Consider the following 18,296-nt stretch of genomic DNA (forward strand, 5'->3'; position numbering starts at 1 on the left):
TGTCCCTTTGAACAGGCCATTTGACTTGTTGGACTCTTGAATTTTAATCTATAAGAAGAAATGGTTGGTTTGTATCATTTCTGACTCCTTGCTCTTAGAGACCCTGTGGTTTGGTTCTGTGGGCCAGGGGTCTGTGTATGGTGGTGCCTCCCTGGAGAGCTATTGGGACATCTGGATCTTGGGCCCTGCTGTCTAGTCCTTGGAACTGGCTGGTGCCTCCTGCCTGGCCTCTGACTCTTGTCAGCCTATAGTTCTTTTTTTTTTTTTTTTAATTTTTGGTAACAGGGTTTGAACCCAGGGCCACTCAACCACTGAGCCACATCCCAGCCCTTTTTTGTATTTAATTTAGAGACAGGGTTTCACTGAGTTGCTTAGGGCCTCACTAGGTTACTGAGGCTAGCTTTGAACTCATGATCGTCCTGCCTCAGCCTCTGGAGCCGCTGTGATTACAGGCGTGTGCCATGGCACCCAGTTGCCAGTCTGTAGTTCAGCAGGTGGATACCGCTCCAGTTCAGACAGTATGAGCAAGAAGCCCAGGAAAGAATGTGGGTGCACCCTTCTGCCAAGGGTGGGCAGGAAGAGCACAGCATCTGTTACGTCCCTGAAGGATTTGATTTGGGATGCATTACTCTCGGAGGACCCACTCTGCATGGCTGGCAAACCATTTAAGTTGCCAGTCATGGTGAAGGGGATAGAAATGTGGGAAGGAATCCTGGGAATGAGCTGGCTGACCAGCTTCCACAAGCTGATTGGGCTAAGTAGCATTCTGTATCCTGGAATACCCAAGGCTCTAGGGATCCCTTCCTGCTGGTAAGTTTTATATGAGTTAGGGGGACTCTGTAGGGCCATAAATGGTGCCAACCTGAGGCAAAGGGACAAATGCTGCCTGAGTGGAATAGGAGGCCCTTTTGCACGGTTTGGATGCACATTCTGTGTTCAGAGGCAAGTTGCAGGCTCATGCCCAGCACTGAAGGAAGATGAACAGAGGTGGACTCAATGCTGGGTGACCCTCCCCAGTGTCCCCAGCTGAAACCTTTGAATCAAAAACTCTGGCCAGTCTGAGACCCTAGGTGACTCAGGAATTGGGATCATTCTGCAGAAACTGGGTCAGAAATTTCAAATATATCCAAGCAGCTCAGGAGGCTGAGGCAGGAGGATTGCAACTTCAAAGCCAGCCTCAGTGACTCAGTGAGGTGCTAAGCAACTCAGTGAGACCTCAAAATAAAATACAAAAAAGGGCTGGGAATGAGGCTCAGTGGTCAAATGTCCTTGGATTCAATCCCTGGAAACGCCCCTACCAAAAAAAAAATTCAATTTATACAAGTAGAGAAAAGAATATAGTGGGCCCCTGTGAATCATTCACCTTCTCCAGTGAACCACTAGCTGATCTTATTTCCTCAGCAAGCATCTCCCACTCCCAGCTCTTTGTTCTCATTTGTAACTATGTTTTGAAGCAAGTAATAGCTGTTTAATTTTTACTTTTAAGTAATTCATCTTTAACCCCAGGACAGAGCAAAACTATTTGACCTTTGTGTTTCTAACCCCCTGGGGCCCCTTGGACAGATGATATATTAACAGCTGTGTGGCCATCCACTGATAAGGCTGCTGGCCCTGTGGCTATTCAAATCACTGTTTCCTCATATTTCTCTAAGGATGAATTCAGACCAAAGATCTTTTATTTAGTTTGTAGCATATGTAGATACACACGCGCGCGCGCACGCGCACACACACACACACATATATATATACATATATGTAAAATTTTGTTTGTTTTTGGTACTAGGAATTGAACCCAGGAGCACTTAACCCCTGAACCACATCCCCAGCCCTTTTTACATTTTATTTGGAGATAGGGTCTCACTAAGTTGCTTAGGGGCTTGCTAAATTGCTGAGGCTGGCTTTAAACTTGCAATCCTCCTGCTTTAGCCTCCTGAGCTGCTGGGATTACAGGTGTGCACCACCACGTCCCTCCCCCCCACACATATATATTTTATAATACATTGTTGGAAATAATCTACAGTGTAGTAATGGCTCAGACTGTATGTGGTAACCTTTGAGTCTGAGTAGAATTGATGCCCAGATAAGTTGAATTTTCATATCTATAAAGCACTGAGTTGGGGTACAGTTGAGTGGTGGTGTTAGCCAGTGGCACTGATATGGGGGAAGTGAGGCTGGGCTGTAAACACTTGCTGTTCCAGATATATTCGGGATCAAACTGGCAGGAAAATAGGTTTTATTCAATTCCAGCTTTGAAGGAAAATAGAAGGAAAAAAAAATTTAAGAGTGCACTTGCCGGCTGGGTGTGGTGGCACACTCCTATAATATCAGCGACCCAGGAGGTTGAGTGGTTAAGTGCCCCTGGGTTCAATCCCTGCTACCAAAAAAAAAAAAAAAGGCACTTGCCTAGCACACATAAGGCACTGGTTTCTGTCCCCAGTACTGCAAGACAGAACAGTGGCAATAGATCCAGGAAAACGTAGTTAGATGGAAATAGTGGAAAGCCACTGATATAAGTTAGTAAAGTGTGATATGGATGAAACTAATCACTAGATCAAATCTGCCATTTTGAAGTAGAAATGGATTGTTCCTAGTAAATTTGACTAAATAATAAAAGTGAAAAAATTAGGAACACCGGCTGTTAAAATCAAGGAATCAAATGAACTTAATGGAATTCTCCATACGAAATGATTTTGAATGGAAACTGGGATTACAGGCACGAGCTGATGCGTCCATACCCTTTTTTAAAATTGTGAGACAGGATTTAAATGGCTGAGGCTGTCCTCGAATCTGCAATCCTCTTTGCTTCAGCTCCCTGAGTTGTTGGGATCACACCAACAGGCTTGGCTGGGGTTGATTCTGATTATCATGTTTTTATCCAAAATGACCTCAGGCGCAAAATGTACCAGAAATGGCTAGTACCCATCTCTGGCTGCTTGCCACTTAACCTTTCAAAGAAGTTTGAAAGGGGAATAGGAGGAACTTTCCAAGATGAAAAGACTCAGGGCAGTCTATCAACAGCTGATCCCTAGGATTCCCCAGAAAATAGGTAGAAATCACAGCTTTAGTAAAATTGACAAAAGATGTCGTCTCTTTTTCCACTTTGATGCAGAGGCTCACAGGGGGTTTGGAACATGATTTCAAAGCGGTTTGATCTTCCTCAGATAGGTTGGAAAGAGATCTGAGAGTTCTTCATGAACTTCTGGCTGGGGGAGGATTCGTTCCAGCCCTGTGTACAACCTCCTCCATAGAGAGGCAAGGACAGAATTGTATCATATTGAAACACAAAAACAGGGACAGAAAGCCCCTGGACCTTTTTCTGGTCTTGGGGCAGCCGGTTCATCCCAGTCCAGGCACTCAGGAGAAGGAGAAGCCAGTTCCTCCCTCTCCTCCCTCTGTAGTGCTTACTGCCCACTAAGGTCCCTGCTGGCCTCATGCTTGAAAGCCCTTAAGTCCCCTCCCCCACACCACTCCTCCCAAGTCTGCTCCGGCATCCAAGGATTCTGGAAGTCTCTCACTTTTCTTTTTTCTTTTTTTGGTACCAGGGATTGAATCTAGGGGCGCTTAACCACTGAGCCACATCTCCAGCCCTTTTTCATACTTATTTAGAGATGAGGTCTTGCTGAGTTGCTTAGGGCTTCACCAAGTTCCTGAGGCTGGCTTTGAACCCGTGATCTTCCTGCCTCAGCCTCCCAAGCCACTGGGTTTACAAGTGTGCACCACCTTGCCTGCTCCTTTCCAGTTTTCAGAGCTAACTGGCTGGTGTGCTTGTGAGATCTGTGTGAGGACAGGAACCCCATCTAGGAAGTGGCAAGTCATGTGTGGTCTGTGTTCCCATCCTCAGCCCCTCTGCTGATCTCCTTGCTGACAGGTAGACTCACCAGTGGTAACGTTAGTCAAGTGTCAGAACTACCCAGCAGAAATAGCCGCAGACCAGCAGTTGGGGCTCTGGGTTCCTGGCTCTGGCCGGACGTGAGAGCCGTGTGGTGTCGGCAAGTTCCCTTGCAACTCTGGGCTCTCCTTAGGAAAATGAGGGGCTCACCAGGCATGGTGGCTCACGCCTGTAATCCCAGAAGCTCAGGAGGCTGAGGCAGGAGGATCGTGAGTTCAAAGCCAGCCTCAGCAACCTAGTGAGGCCCTAAGCAACTAGGTGTCTCTAAACAAAAAACGAGGAACTTAACTGGGAAGTCTGTCAACTTCCTTCCACCTCTGTCACAGTCACGGTGCAAATATTTGGATGCTCTTGTTCTGAGAGCAGATCTGGGCTAGTGTGGATGTGAGTCACGGTCATGACTACAGCCCGTCTCCTTTCTCACTGGACAATGGCAGCCCTCTTTGCTGATGACACTTTGTGGGATGCCTGTGCATTTCCAAGTGCTTCCCGGTCATGCTTGGGACAGCGCGTAATGAAGGTCACTTATCGCGTCCATTCATGAGCAGCCTTTTAAAATTCTCCCCGTGGAGCTGTTTCCCTGAAAGCTGTCAGGATCTATGAGTCAGGAAGATAGTTAACATTTCCCCGGGTCGCATCTTACAGCTCAGACCGAGCCCTGCGAGCGTTTTGCTCCTCGGTTCTATTATAAGCTGGGCTCCCCTCCTGCCTTTGTCCTTTGGGCGTGAATCATCGTGCCACTTGTTCACGTGAGGGAGCCTGTGGATGGCGGTCCTTATTCCAATTACGCACTAAAACCAGGGCCTGGGTCCTCTGTGAGGGTCTGAAGGTTAAACTGGATTGGAGGTGCCAAAGACTTCTGGGCGTCCTCTTTCATGTCTGGTGTGAGCACTAAATAGCCAGTGCTCTCTGGGAGTGCTAAATTTGCTTCTGACTCTGGAGGTCACAGGTCCCATGATGACACTGGAAAGCAGCCTGCGTGTGGAAACTCTGGGATGTGGCCTGGCCTGATGGCTGACCCCTTCTCCCCTGAGGAGCCTTCCCTATGAGACCTTTCACATACTTTCTGCCTTCCTTATATTCCCTTGGTATTTTACACCTCTGTGTCTTGTCAAGGCTGGCCTTGTTTTAGGGTTCCTAGTGAACTGAATTGGAGTCCCTTGTTTAGATGTGGGTTTAGCCCTTCCAGAGCTGAGCCTCCAGAGGGACTTAATACATGTTGGATGGACTGTTCTGCTAGTGACGAGCAATAGGGTACTCCCCCTCCTCTGGGGCTCCTGCCTGGTGCTTTCCTTGTGTGTGTGGTTTTAGAAATGTATTTTTGTGGGCCAGGGACAGTCGTGCATACCTGTGATCCCAGCTGCTCAGAGGCTGAAGCAGGAGGACCATAAGTTTGAGGCCAGCTTGAGCAACTTAATGAGACTCTGTCAGAATTAAAAAAAAATTAAAAGGGCCGGGGGAGTTGCTTGGTAGTAGAGCACTCTTGGGTTCAATCCTCAGTACTACAAAAAGAAGAAAAAGAAAAATGATGAAATATGATCTGGCTGGTTGCAGTGGCACACAACCTATAATCCCAGTGGCTCAGGAGGCTGTGGCAGCAGAATCACCAGTTCAAAGCCAGCCTCAGCAACTTAGCAAGGCCCTAAGCAATTTAGTGAGACACCCTGTCTCTAAGTAAAAATTTTTTTTAAAAGGGAGTAGTGTGGTGTGGTTGGAGATGTGTCTCAGTGATTCAGTGCCCCTGTGTTCAATCCCCACCTCAAAAAAAGGGAAATGTGATCTCTAGCAGGTACCTCAAAACTTCCTAGTTGAAAGCTTTTTCTACATTTTTAGGTATTTTATGCCTTTTTTTTTTTTAAAATGGGGAATTAAACTCAGAGGCACTCAACCCACCGAGCACATCCCCAGCCCTTTTTATATTTTATTTAGGGACAGGGTCTTGCTGAGTTGCTGAGGCTGCCTTTGAATTTGTGATCCTCCTGCCTCAGCCTCCTGAGCCACCAGGATTAGAGGTATGTGCCACTGCGCCCAGTAGCAGTGCCCTTTTGATACCCGTAGCTGTCTTAGTCTGCTCAGACTGCTGCAAAACAGTACCGTAGCCTGGGTGTGTAGACATTTCGTTCTGACTGTTAATTCTGGAGGTTGGCGAGTTCCAAGACGAAGGTACCAGCAACTTCACTGTCTGGTGTGGGTTCTCTCCAGGCTTGTAGAAGGCCGCCTTTGCCTTGTGTTCTCACATCCCCTTTCTTGGTCCCTGTCAGTGAAGGAGTCCCAGTTCTTTTCTTATGATGGTACTAACCCTGTCACGAGGGCTTCACGGTCATGACCACATCTAACCCTAACTACTTCCTTCACCTCCCAAGACAGTGAAATTGGGGGCTGGGGCTTCTACGTGTAGATATGGTAGGGGACACAAACATTTAATCTGTGACAGGATCCCTCCTGCAGGTCCACTCCATGTTCATTGCCTCCTCATTAGCTGCAAATTAGTCACAGGGGCACATCACCTTATCCTGATCCTCGAAGCCTCTGCTCCCAAGGAACTTGAGGGAACAGGCAGTGGGTGTGGACCAGACGCCCAGCGTCAACTTGAATGAATGGACCAGTAAGGGGGCAACTGATGGAGACATGCCACCTGGTGTCTGGGTTGCATATAGACTGAGCCCTGCCCTTCGTTGGACTGTGATAAGTGACATGACAAGGTTGGTGTGCTTCTTGTGATGTTACAGTACAGGAGAGAACGAATCTTGCAGAAACTTCAGAAACTTGTTGGGAATTTGCCAGAGAGCGTGTTTTAAAAGGCCACATCAAATGGGCTTCCTGTCCCCTTCTACGTAGGAGGTGTGGTTCCCTTATTTGGTGTGGCAAGGATGTGAAGAAGTGCTGGCTGAGGTATAGCAGCTGTTTCAGAAGGTCCCCATGAGGGTGTCCCTTTTCTTTATATGCAAGCAGGAGAACTGGGGGAGGAGAGTCTACTCTTAAGTGGAGCTGAATGGGAATTCTAAGATTTCCTAGAAATAAAAAAACAAATAAGATTCCATTCTAGAAAGTGCTAGGAGCCCATGGGATGAATCATTATCTCCTGGAGTTGGTTTGAAGCTGTAGGTAGTCTGTAGGTGGAGGAAGGAGCCGGGCCTCAGCCCTGCCTGCAGCCTGTCTGGGCAGACTGAGGCCCGGAGCTGTCTCACCTGGAACAACCAAGGGTGGGCTGGAGGCCCAGCTGGGAGGCCGAAACCTACTGAGAGGGCATGATGCCATCTGTTTCTTAGCAGGTCACTCAGTTCTAGTAAAGTGAGCGTCTTTTAATACTGCTGTGTGGCTGAGGTTCACCTGAGTGAATGTAGGTGCCTGCCTGGTCCTGGATCTCCACAGCAGATAGGTTCTGCCAGCCACTTTGGAAGGGTTAGCCTGGCATTCATTCAAGATTTCTAGTCGATTCCTTTTCAAAAATTCACTCTCACCAGGTGTGGTGGTGCACCCCTGTAATCCCAGCGGCTCAGGAGGCTGAGGCACAAGGCGAATTCAAACCCAGCCTCGGCAACTTAGTGAAGCCCTAAGCAACTTAGAGAGGCCCTGTCTCTAAATAAAATATAAAAACTAGGGCTGGGGATGTGGCTCAGTGGTTAAGCACCCGGGTTCAATCCCCAGTACCCCTAAAAAGTCATTCTCGGGCTTTTTGTCAACTCTCCTATAGATACTAGGTTTTATAATAGGTCTTCAGAGCCTCAGATGCTTCCTCCTGGCCTGCTGTGACCCTGCAAGTCATCTGTGTCCTTCAGTCCTCAGCTAGGAGTCTTCCTGAGGAAGTCCTCCTCAATTCCATCTACTGGGAGTCATTTGTCCTTCACATTCCCGACTGGTGTTTCCCTCTGTCCTGGGACACTCTCCTGTGCGACTCTGCAGTCTGTACCAACCTCTGGTCTCTTCCATGCTCATTTCAGCACCTGGAGGGCTGGGTGTGTGGCAGGGCGGTAACCAGGGGTGCCGAGGATTGTTTCTGGCCCAGGGGGATGGGGTGCTCCAGCCTCTGAGGTTTCTTTTTTCCCTTAGTGTCCTCAGCCTGTGGTTTCTGAAAAGTTCCTCCAAGTCATGTGAGAATCACTCTGGGGAAGGGTGAGGCCCCTGGCCTTCCCCAGTCTTGAGTCCCAGGGGTTGTCCCTTCAAGGCTCAAGTAAAATGACTTGGGGACCTGGTTAACCAAGGGTGGAGGTGGGTGGGCGCTGCAGCGACTTCCTGAGCTCTGGTGGGGAATTCAAGGCAAGCCTATAGAAAATGGCAGCTGGCCTGTTTCCTCTGCCCCTTTCCTATGGTGCGGCACAATTAGTCCTGTGGACCACTCTCAGGGTAGGGGTGTCTGCTGTCCAAAAGATGTCCTGGTAGCCATGGTGAAATTAATGTTAATGACTTAAAATTAATCATTTTTAAATTGATTTTAAATTTTAATATATTTTATTGAGCCTGGTAGATCCCAAATGTTACTTCATCATATGATTTTAAATTTTTTTGGGGGGGCGGTACTGGGGATTGAATCTAGGAGTGCTTAACCACCGAGCCACATCCCCAGTCCTTTTATACTTAGAGACAAGGTCTCCCTAACTTGCTGAGGCTGGGTTTGACCTCAATATACTCCTGCCTCAGCTTCTTAAGCCCCTGGGATTCCCAGCATGCCACCACCCCTGGCTAATTCACATTTTTAAAAAATATTTATTAGTTTGTGACCATATTTGCATTATTTCTACATAATGTTTTTTTTTTCTTTTTTATTGGTGCATTATAATGTACGTAACAGTGGGATTTGTTATAATATATTCATACACACACACAAAACAGTATAATTTGATCAGTTTCACTCCCCAGTTCCTTCCCTTTCCCTCTCCTCCCTCCCTCTGGTCCCCTTCTTCTATCTGATTTACATTTTTATTTTATTAGTATCATTTATTTACTTTTGGTGGTACTGGGGAGCACTCTATCACTGGGCTACATCCTTGGTACTTTTTATTTTTTTCTTTTGAGATAGGGCCCTGCTAAGTTGCTGAGGTTGGCCTTGAACTTAGGATCCTCCTGCCTCAGCCTCCCAAGTCTCTGGGACTACAGGCATGTTCAACTATACCTGGCCAATAGAAAATTTAATGTATAACTGTCTTGTCTTTTGTACTAAGTCTTTAAACTTAGGGTGTTTTGCACTCAGTGTGGAATAGTCACAATTCAGGTGCTCAGGGGCCATATGTGGGGCTTTAGATGTATGGTCAGCTATACTAGAGGTTGCTTGCCCCACTCGATGTCCCTTGGAAGCAGTGACTCTGTTGTTACGATGAGGTCCTTCCCATTGCCTGGCTGGTGCTGTTCCTGCCCCATCACTGGTGTCAGTGTGGATTGAGTGGGGGACCAACTGGTGGTGACAGAACTGGGTCAGAGCCTACACTGCTGGCAACCTGGTCACAGCCCTGCTTCCAGCCAGCTTTGGGGAAGCCTGTGTACGCACAGCCATGACTCCCCATGCACAGAATGCAGCCAGGGGATGCTATCTGGTTCTGACATGTCATCAGTTGAGTCTTGGGTCTGGACAGGGAAGGTGTCAGTGAGGCCTGGAGGTGCCAACCTCTGTGCCCCCAGCTGAGCAGCAGAGCTGGAGGGGTGTGTCTTGGGCCTGGGCAGCTCAGCATTTGGAGGGTATGGACCCTGGGGCCCTGTCGTGATTGCCTGAGGCCTCACGAGGGTTCTTTCTTGCACAGGCTCAGCTGGAGGCTCAGAAAGCCACACAGGACTTCCAGAGGGCCACCGAGGTGCTCCGTGCTGCCAAAGAGACCATCTCCCTGGCCGAGCAGCGGCTGCTGGAGGATGACAAGCGGCAGTTCGACTCCGCCTGGCAAGAGATGCTGAATCACGCCACCCAGAGGGTAGGACTCATAGCCTCGTGTGTGTGCGTGTGTGTGTCTGTGTGTGTGTGTGTGTCTGGTCTGGGTCTGTGCTTATGTGTGTGTAGTGGTTTCCCCCAAGCATAGTTAACAGACTCCCAGTTTTGCCTAAAAACATTCTAAAAGCCACAGGTTAACTTCTCCTTGTGGTCTCTTGGCTGGGCCTGGCCCTGAGTCGTACTCTGGGATGACAGTCACCCAGTGACAGTGGAGCTGCCCTTTCTCCCTATTGTTTAAGGTTTGTCTGAATTAGATCATCCCTGAAGGTCTTGACAGTGGACTTGGGCTTCCCACAGGAGCCATGTCATTTTCCAGGGCTGTCTGGGTTTTGAATGCCAGATGGAGCCTCTTGATGAATAGTCTCTGCTAGGCACAGTGGTAGTGTGTCTGTGATCCCAGCCACCTGGGAGGCTGAGGCAGGAAGATCGCAAGTTTGAGGCCAGCCTGGGCACCTTAGACCCTATCTTAAAAAAAAAGAAAAAGAAAAAAAGTGTCTGTGTAATCCCAGCGGCTTAGAAGTCTGAGGCAGGAGGATTGCGAGTTCAAATCCAGCCTCAACAAAAGTAAGGCACTCAGCAACTCGGTGAGATCCTGTCTCTGAATAAAATACAGAATAGGGCTGGGGATGTGGCTCAGTGGCTGAGTGCCTCTGAGTGTAATCCCTGGTTACCCCCCCCCCACACACACACACACACACAAAGTGTGAAGCCATGCTGGGTGTTCATTTAGGGTATGCATATGCTGGTGGTGGAAAGTGGGGAGTCATGGTGGGTAAGATCAGAATGAAGTAGGCGCTTGGGCCTGGCTTTCCAGGTTGAAGCTGGGACTCAGGGAGCCTGCATAGAGTAGGAAGTGGACGGTGGATGACCTTTTTCTAGTATTAGACTCACTGGGATTTAGGCCGTTATCTGTTGTCTCTTTAGAAGATCCCAAGACCTCTTTGGTCACCCTGCTCAGAATCAGAAGTGGTACTGTCTTGATTTATTTGGGCTGCTACCATAGAATGCCACAAACTGGGTGGCTTATAAATATCAGACGTGTATTTCTCATGATTCTGGAGACTGGGAAGTCCAAGATGAAAGTTCCGGAGGATGCATCTGGCAGGGATCTGTTTCCTGGTTCATTAGAGGGCTGTCTTTTTGCTGTCTCTTCACTCCATGGAGGGGCAAACTAGCTCTTAGGCCCCTTTTTATAAGGGTCCTAATCCCACCCTCATGACCTTATCACCTCCAAAGGCCTTGCTCCTAATACCGTTGCTTGGGGGATTGGGTTATAACATGAATTTGGGGAGATGCAAACTTTCAGATCATAACAAGCAGGGACAGTTGCTTGGCTCGGTGACACTTGCTAACTCTGCGGAGCTTACCAGGGGTCTTACAGCATGTTCTGGATACCGCTCTTCTCTTCCAGGCCTGGCTCCTGAGCTGCTCCTGGGATGTCCTGGCCTGTGTTCTTGGCATCCCTTGGCAGTAGCCTCGGTCTGTCGTGCACACTCTGTCCCATTCTAGGTTGAGAACACAAGAGCCAGAAAAAGAACGTAGAAGCGAGGCCAGAGGGTTGCTACAGGGTAGGCAAGTGCTTGAGTGTCACTTCAATGGCTGCAGCCACTCCCACCAGACCTTGCTGATGAGGCTGAAGTGACATGCGGAGGAGTGGGGGTTGCAACTCTAGTCTGGTGTCTCCCTGAGAGCTGCCTGCGGGACTGGAATAGAAAAGTCAGGAGTCTGTGCCAATGGCTTCTCCCTTTTCAACATCACATGCCACGGCTGCTCAAGTCCTGGGGTATCTAATAATTAAAGATGGCCTTGAGTGTCCTTAAATAGAAAGCCTGACACACAAATCACTTGAAGACTCAAATCTGCGTTGACTTTATGCCACCTCCCCTGGAAGCCGGAGGCACTCTGGCCTTGCTTGGCTTCTGTGGCCTTGAGTCTCCTGCCCCCTAGTGGTCATGATGCTCATAGAGCTAAACATAGGCGGGAATTGTTTCCCTGCATCAACTCATGAAAAAAAACACAAAGGGGAGGTTGGTGGTCTAGGGAAATCACAAGACAAAGCCTGCTAAGGTGTAAAAGGACAAAACACTAAAGGAAATTCGAACTTAGCTGCAGGTTCACCTTCCTTTTTAGTACCCCTGACGCCCAGCTGAAGATCCACGCCAGCCTTTAAGAAATTATTTCAGAAATCATTGACTCTGTTCCTTAAAAAAGAACGAAATAGATGGCCGTGGTGCAGCCTGTAATCCCAGCAGCTCAGGAGGCTGAGGCAGGAGGATGGCGAGTTCAAAGCCAGCCTCCACAACAGCGAGGTGCTAAAGAAACTCAGTGAGCTCCTCTTTCTAAATAAAATCAAGGCTCCAGAAAGTATCTGCCATTTTGTCTTGCTTCTGGATACACCAGGAAGCTGGTTCTTCCTATCGCCTGTTCTTCCTCATCTCCACACACACACCTCACCTAAGGTCATCCGCATGTCCCCTCTCATTCCCCTTAGATTTGCTATGGTGACATTCCGTGCCCAGCCATGGAGCCACAATTGAAGCCAGCATCCTGGGGCATGTGAGGAGCCGAGGTGCTCTCTATCAGGCCACAGGTCACACCACAGACAGGGCCACAGGAACAGCGAGGAGTTTCAGTCAGACCCAAGGAGGCTGCTGTTGAGCAACCTCCCTTGGGGCACAGGGCTCTGAATCCCTCTGCTCTCCAGAGAGAGGTTTGGGCAACAGTCCCCGCTACTCCTGGATGCTCTGGCCTTGAGACAGCCTTCATGGGAAAGTGATGGCTTTTTATCCTCTGAGTCGGGAGACCCCGGCCACCTGTGAGGGAAGGATTGCCTTTTCTGATGTCTGCTGAAGGAGCCAGACAGAGAAGAGGGCAGTGTGACTTGGAAATGGAGAGGGAGTCACGGCTTATGAGCTGGCAGCAGGCAGCTGCTAGAGAAGACGGGACATGGCCAGCCTCTGCTCCCTGGTCCGCAGTGAACATGAGGCCCAGGATGGCAGACAAGCTGCTGAGGACAGCTGCCCTGCTATGAATGGCCCCAAACCATAAGTCTCTCACGTGGCATGGAGAGCCACCTCTGGGGTCCTCTTGGAACAGGGATGCAAGAAGAAACATGCTCAGAAGATGCTGAATGAGGTTCCGAGTAGACCTGAGGGGGGAGGAACCTCAGGCTGGGAACAGTTTAGAAGGCCATGTTGGGAGGCTGAGTGCCATGCTGCGGGTGAGTTCAGGTTGTTCTCTGGTGGGACCCAGCAAGGAGGCTGTGCCTCGCCAGGCTGGCACACCTGTTTGGTGCCCGTCGGCAGGAAGGCACAGCTGTCTGGAATCTTCTGTGGGCTTACCATGAGCAGGGGCTGCTGTTGATCAGTAGCTCCATGGTCCCTGGACCTTTAGGCCCCAGCTGCTCTGGTGCTTCGGGGAGTGCAGCAGGCCGACTCTGTCCTGACGGCCCAGGAAGAGGAGAGGCAGAGGTCTGTGGTTCCCACAGCACCCTCGTACTGGCAGACCTTCTGCAGGGCCCTCTGTGCTTGCCTTCTTGGGCCTGGGTGCAGTGCCAGCTTCAGCTGCCTGGGTCTGCTGGGAGACAGTGGGCACCAGTGGGCGGTCCACTCTTGAGCATTTGGGGTAGGTCTGAGGGGCAGGAGTGCGTCTCTGCAGGTTTGCGGAACCTCAGGATGGCCTGACTTCTTAGTCCTGAAGGTTACAGTGGACACTCTGAAGCTCACAGAGCCTGTGGATGGATGATCCCCAGGACAGAGCCCACTCTGGTGAGAAAGTTCTGAACCATCTGGAGGGAAGTGAAGACCTTCTTCACGTTGGACAGTTGTCTCCTTCCGCTAAGTTCACCTGGAGCCTTCCAGCTCAGGGAAATGAGGCAGAAAGCTGAGCTTTGTGCCCTGTTTTCCTTTGTGTCCCCCATGTGATCATCCTATGGAAATGGCAGATAGGCCTCAGGGACCTGTGAGTAGAAGCCAGGAAAAACTGGCCTATGTCAGAAGTGTGTCTTCCTCCTCCTCATCCATCACCTCAGATTCCACGCCTGTTCCAAGGCCCCCTGGATCCCCCACTGCCTTGAACAATGGTCACTGCTGCTAGGAGTGTCCACACCAACAAGGCTGTCAGCCCAGAGTTTAGTCAACTGTGTCCTGCACAGTGCCTTTGTATGCAGTAGGTGTTCAATCACCACATGCAGCTCTGACTCAATGATGGCGGTAAAATGAAAGCAGACCTTGCAGATGGGAGGAGAATTCTTGGAGTCCAGATCACAATACCTGGTTCGTGCAGGCTTTGAGGGGGAAAAGGCTGCTCTGGGACCGAGGTTCAAGCACTGGTCTGATTGCTCAGGCTGGTCCCAGCTACCTTGAGGGATTCATTATGGCTTTCCTCTGTGGCTCTGCCTCTGTCCCCTGCTGCTTCAACCTTGCAGGCACAGCCCCTGTCCCTGGGCTCCCTCTTCCTCCCTTACCCTCCCTTCCCTTCCATCACCACACACCTCAGGCCAGATTCTAGGCTGCAGATGGAGGAGCTCCTTGGTTACCTAGGAGATGTACCAGGTGACAAGCTTGGGGCCCCCCTCTCCCCTTCAAGGTGGGAAGCTGTGTGTTTTCTTTGAAGAGCTGGGGATTGTGGGTATGTATGGGGAGGGGGGATTCAGACAGGACAGGGTAGAGGTGGCCTGTTAAGGATGAAGTAGGATGTATTTGTACCCTTCAGTCTTTACTGGCAGTGTCGCCAAGTGCATGTTTAATTTTAGAAAGGCTTTGCTTCTGTTTGCAGCCTGGGGACTGAGGGAGATGGAGGGTCTGTGTGCTGGTGAGCACCTGGCATCTTGCAGGGGACTCTTTCTGTTCAGTAGCCTGAATTACAGCTTTTGGAATTCAGTCTGTTGAATACGCATTCAGACCACTCCTCACAGGTGAGCCCTGCCTGCAGATCCTTTTGGAAAGAAGCAAATCTCCCAATATTTTGTCTTTGTTGATAAGCTTGGGGTTTTGGGTATTCATAAAGGTTACTCCAGTCAATCCTTAGAGTTCAAGATTTAAGGCAAAGCTGAAACATTCCTGAGGTTCCCGCAAATGTCACGCACAATATTTTTAGTGTCTTTTGTTTCCTTGTGAAATAGTGGATGTTAGAATGAGCTAAGTGGTTCTCTTAACCCTTTGATCTTGGTTGAGAAGTCACTTTAGTCACCCCCCTGCCCACTTAGCTCATTTCCCTTCTCTGACTTGGTGGGTTTTTTTTTTTTCCAGGGAAGGGGGCTACCAAGGATCCCAGGGTGCTTAATCACTGATCCATATCCCCAGCCTTTTCTAATATTTTATTTAGAGACAGGGTATCACTGAGTTGCTTAGGGCCTCGCTAAGTTGCTGAGGCTGGATTTGAACTTGTGATCCTCCTGCCTCAGCCTCCAGAGCCGCTGGGATTACAGGCCTGTGCCCCCACACCCAGCACTTCGTGACTATTTTAAAAATTATCTCAAGCCTTTGTTAAAAGATACATGTTTTTAATGTGAAAGTGTAAATTGATACAAATAAAAATGGTGTCCTGGCAAAGACTTTAACTGATGGAGGAAACTGATACATAAGATGTTATAACAATTCTTGAAGTTTTTAAAGAGAATGGAAGAAAAAACACTCATAGAAAATCAGGAATGTTGAAGTAGACTTAGATACAAAATTGGTCATTACTTAGAGGGCAACTGATAATCAATTACATCTTCACTAGGATATAGTTCAGCTTCATTTCTCTAGATGAGAATCATCTATATTACTGTCAGTGTTCAACAACTCACAAGATTGTAAAGTAGCTCCAAGACAAAGTCAAATATAACTGAGGAGGGTCCCTAAAATAGAACATCAGTGATTTTTTTTTTTGAAAAAATTTTTATTCTTTTTAGACATATAGGAATTTAATTTTAAAAATCACTGATATATCGAAGGCATTCACAATTTTCCCTAGAACCTTTAAACATCATTATTGTAAGTAATTGAATAAATTGTAATTATTGAATAAATGAGCCACCACTGGGGGCTGACTGCAGCTGTTGCCTGAAGGAAAGGGTATAACCCTTCTGTGAGCTTCTCTTTGAATCTCAAGTTACAGGCAGGGTGGACCCTCTAAAAACTGTCCTGCTGGGGTCCAAGTAGGTGGGCCAATGACCAAGCGTCCGTCCTTTGAGCTTCTCTCTGATGCTCCTTAGGTAAATATAGAATGACCCTTTAAGCCAGGTGTGGTACACGCTTGTAATCCCAGCAACTCCAGAGACTGAGGCAGGAGGATGGCAAGTTTGAAGCCAGCCTCAGCAATTTAGCAAGGCCCTAAGGAATTTAGCGAGACCCTGTCTGAAAAAAGGGCTGGGGATGTGGCTCAGTGGTAAAGTGCCCCTGGGTTCAATCCCCAGTACCCAAAATCCCTTTAGTTTAACTGTGCTCCTGCAGAGGAGAGGGGAAGAAATGACCAGCTGTGCTGTGGGCGGGCCTGCCCTGGGCTGCCTTCCTCTTCCCTGAGGGCAGACATTGTCCTGATGGAATGTGAAGAAAGAATGATTGAGCCTGTCTTTGAATTGCCTTGATTTTTGTCCCTCAAGGACCCTTAAAAAAAAAAAACTATCAACAGGCTTAACAAAATATTCCCTCTAGAATTTCCCACCAGAACTTGGACTTATCTCCTGAGTGGATTTTTTTTAAACAAACTTCAAGATCTGATAATGAATGACATGGTTGTCATTTTCATTACTTAATGTAAAATTTGACCTTTCTGGATCCTCGATTTTTTCCTGTGCTCAGCCAATGAATTCAGGATATTTGGGGAAAGACGCACACACACACACACACACAATACTGGGGTGGAGCCCAGGGGCTCTCTTTTTTTGAGACAGGCGTCACTAAGTCGCCCAGGCCAGCTTCAAACGTGTGATCCTCTTCCTCAGCCTCCCAAATTGCTGGGATTACAGGCATGGACCCAGCTTCCTGATGCCTCTTAAGTTCCCACTCTCACTATTTGGCCATTTATCTGCCCTTCAGGTCCTGCCCCAAGAGGGTAGTAAGAAGAGCTCAAGATGGCTCCTTACAGCCAGGAGGCCTGAGCAGAGGAAATTGGTTGAGTCTGAATATTCCAAAATTTTCTCTAATTTTAATTTTTCCTTTTTCTTTCCCATAAACTTGGCCATTTAATCTTACCTGGCAAGGCTCTTTCAAAATAGACCCATGGGAAAGAAAATCCCGTTTAATTGGAAAGTTGGTTCAATCTGAGAGTCTGACTACTAATTTCCTCCAAGAACCTTCTCACAAGATGATATAAGTTATACCCTGTCCAGGAGCTGTTCTGGGCTTGACTGAGCTGACCTCTGCTGTTGTTGGAAGGTTATGGAGGCGGAGCAGACCAAAACGAGGAGCGAGCTGGTGCACAAGGAGACTGCAGCCAGGTACAATGCCGCCATAGGCCGCATGCGACAGCTGGAGAAGAAACTCAAGAGGGCCATCAACAAGTCCAAGTGAGTCTGGGTGCAGCCTTCACCAGGCTGCAGGGTTGACATCTTCCACATCCTCTCACCAGAGCCCCCTGTCCAGGCCTCCTGGTCCTCGGTGTTCTCTGTGACCCTCCAGAGGCAGGGGATGCTGAGGGGTGGGCTGCTCTAGGCATGACTGGGGAGATGCAAGAGATTTTCCATACTCACCCAAGGCATCCTACAATCCCTTGTCCTCTGCATGCTAGCAGTGGGGGGCATGGGAGCTTCATGGGTCAGCTCTAGTGTTGACGTCACAGCTCCTAAAGAGCCATGGTCTTCTGGCAGACTCTGAATCCAAGGGACTGGGAGAAAGCTGACATTTCTTGTCCTTTCTCTTGCTTGTGACCTGGTTGATTCTGCCAACTGCCCAACTCTAGCTCTGGCCACCGTCCTGAAGGATCAACTAGAGCCCCCAGATTGTGGTGGCCCCACCAAGCCCAGTGAGGGCTGTTCTCGCCCAGCAGAGGAGGTGGTTTAAGCAGCCTCATGTGTCCTTCATCCTTGGAAAGCAGATCCACGGCAGCATTGCTGCCGGGTACCGCTGTGTGGCCTTGAACAGCCCCCCATCACCACCAAAAGGAGAGTAAACCAAGTGCAGGGTCCCCAGTGTCCAGAAATGAGCCCCCTATCATCAAGCCCTGGGTGAGGCCCACCAGCTGTGTCAGGTGTCTGTCACTCGGGCCCTGAGGCTGGGAATGTCACCTTCATCTCTTGGCCTTGTCAGAGTTCACTAAATCCTGTCCCGCTGCAACTAATGTCTCCGATGCACCTCGTGAGGTTTGTCGTGGTCATTGTGTCTTATTACTCTTACAATTTTCCTTCCCGTCTTCCGCAGACCTTATTTTGAACTCAAGGGAAAGTACTACGTGCAGCTTGAGGTATGTATTGCCTTGGGATTTGTCCCTTTTGGGTTTTTTCTGCACTCAAAACGCCACTTTGATGTGGTAGCGGACTTTCAAGTGACCCATTTGCTGTTTCAAGGGGAG

The 18,296-nt window shown here is 48.9% G+C and overlaps 1 protein-coding gene across 2 annotated transcripts in view; it reads left to right on the top strand.

Annotated features, from left to right (window-relative positions):
- Positions 1–18,296, top strand: part of Sh3bp5 (SH3 domain binding protein 5) — a 71,113-nt gene that overhangs the window by 47,656 nt on the left and 5,161 nt on the right. For both annotated transcript variants that reach the window (XM_046453026.2, XM_046453027.2), the window contains exons 4-6: positions 9,622–9,786; positions 17,165–17,295; positions 18,146–18,188. In XM_046453026.2, the coding sequence (XP_046308982.1) occupies positions 9,622–9,786; positions 17,165–17,295; positions 18,146–18,188 (339 nt within the window). The remainder of the gene's footprint in view (positions 1–9,621; positions 9,787–17,164; positions 17,296–18,145; positions 18,189–18,296) is intronic.

This window comes from Marmota monax, unplaced genomic scaffold (assembly GCF_021218885.2).
Source record: "Marmota monax isolate L192 unplaced genomic scaffold, Marmota_monax_Labrador192_F-V1.1 WCK01_AAM20220418_F8-fsc00042, whole genome shotgun sequence".
Classification (NCBI taxonomy): domain Eukaryota; kingdom Metazoa; phylum Chordata; class Mammalia; order Rodentia; family Sciuridae; genus Marmota; species Marmota monax.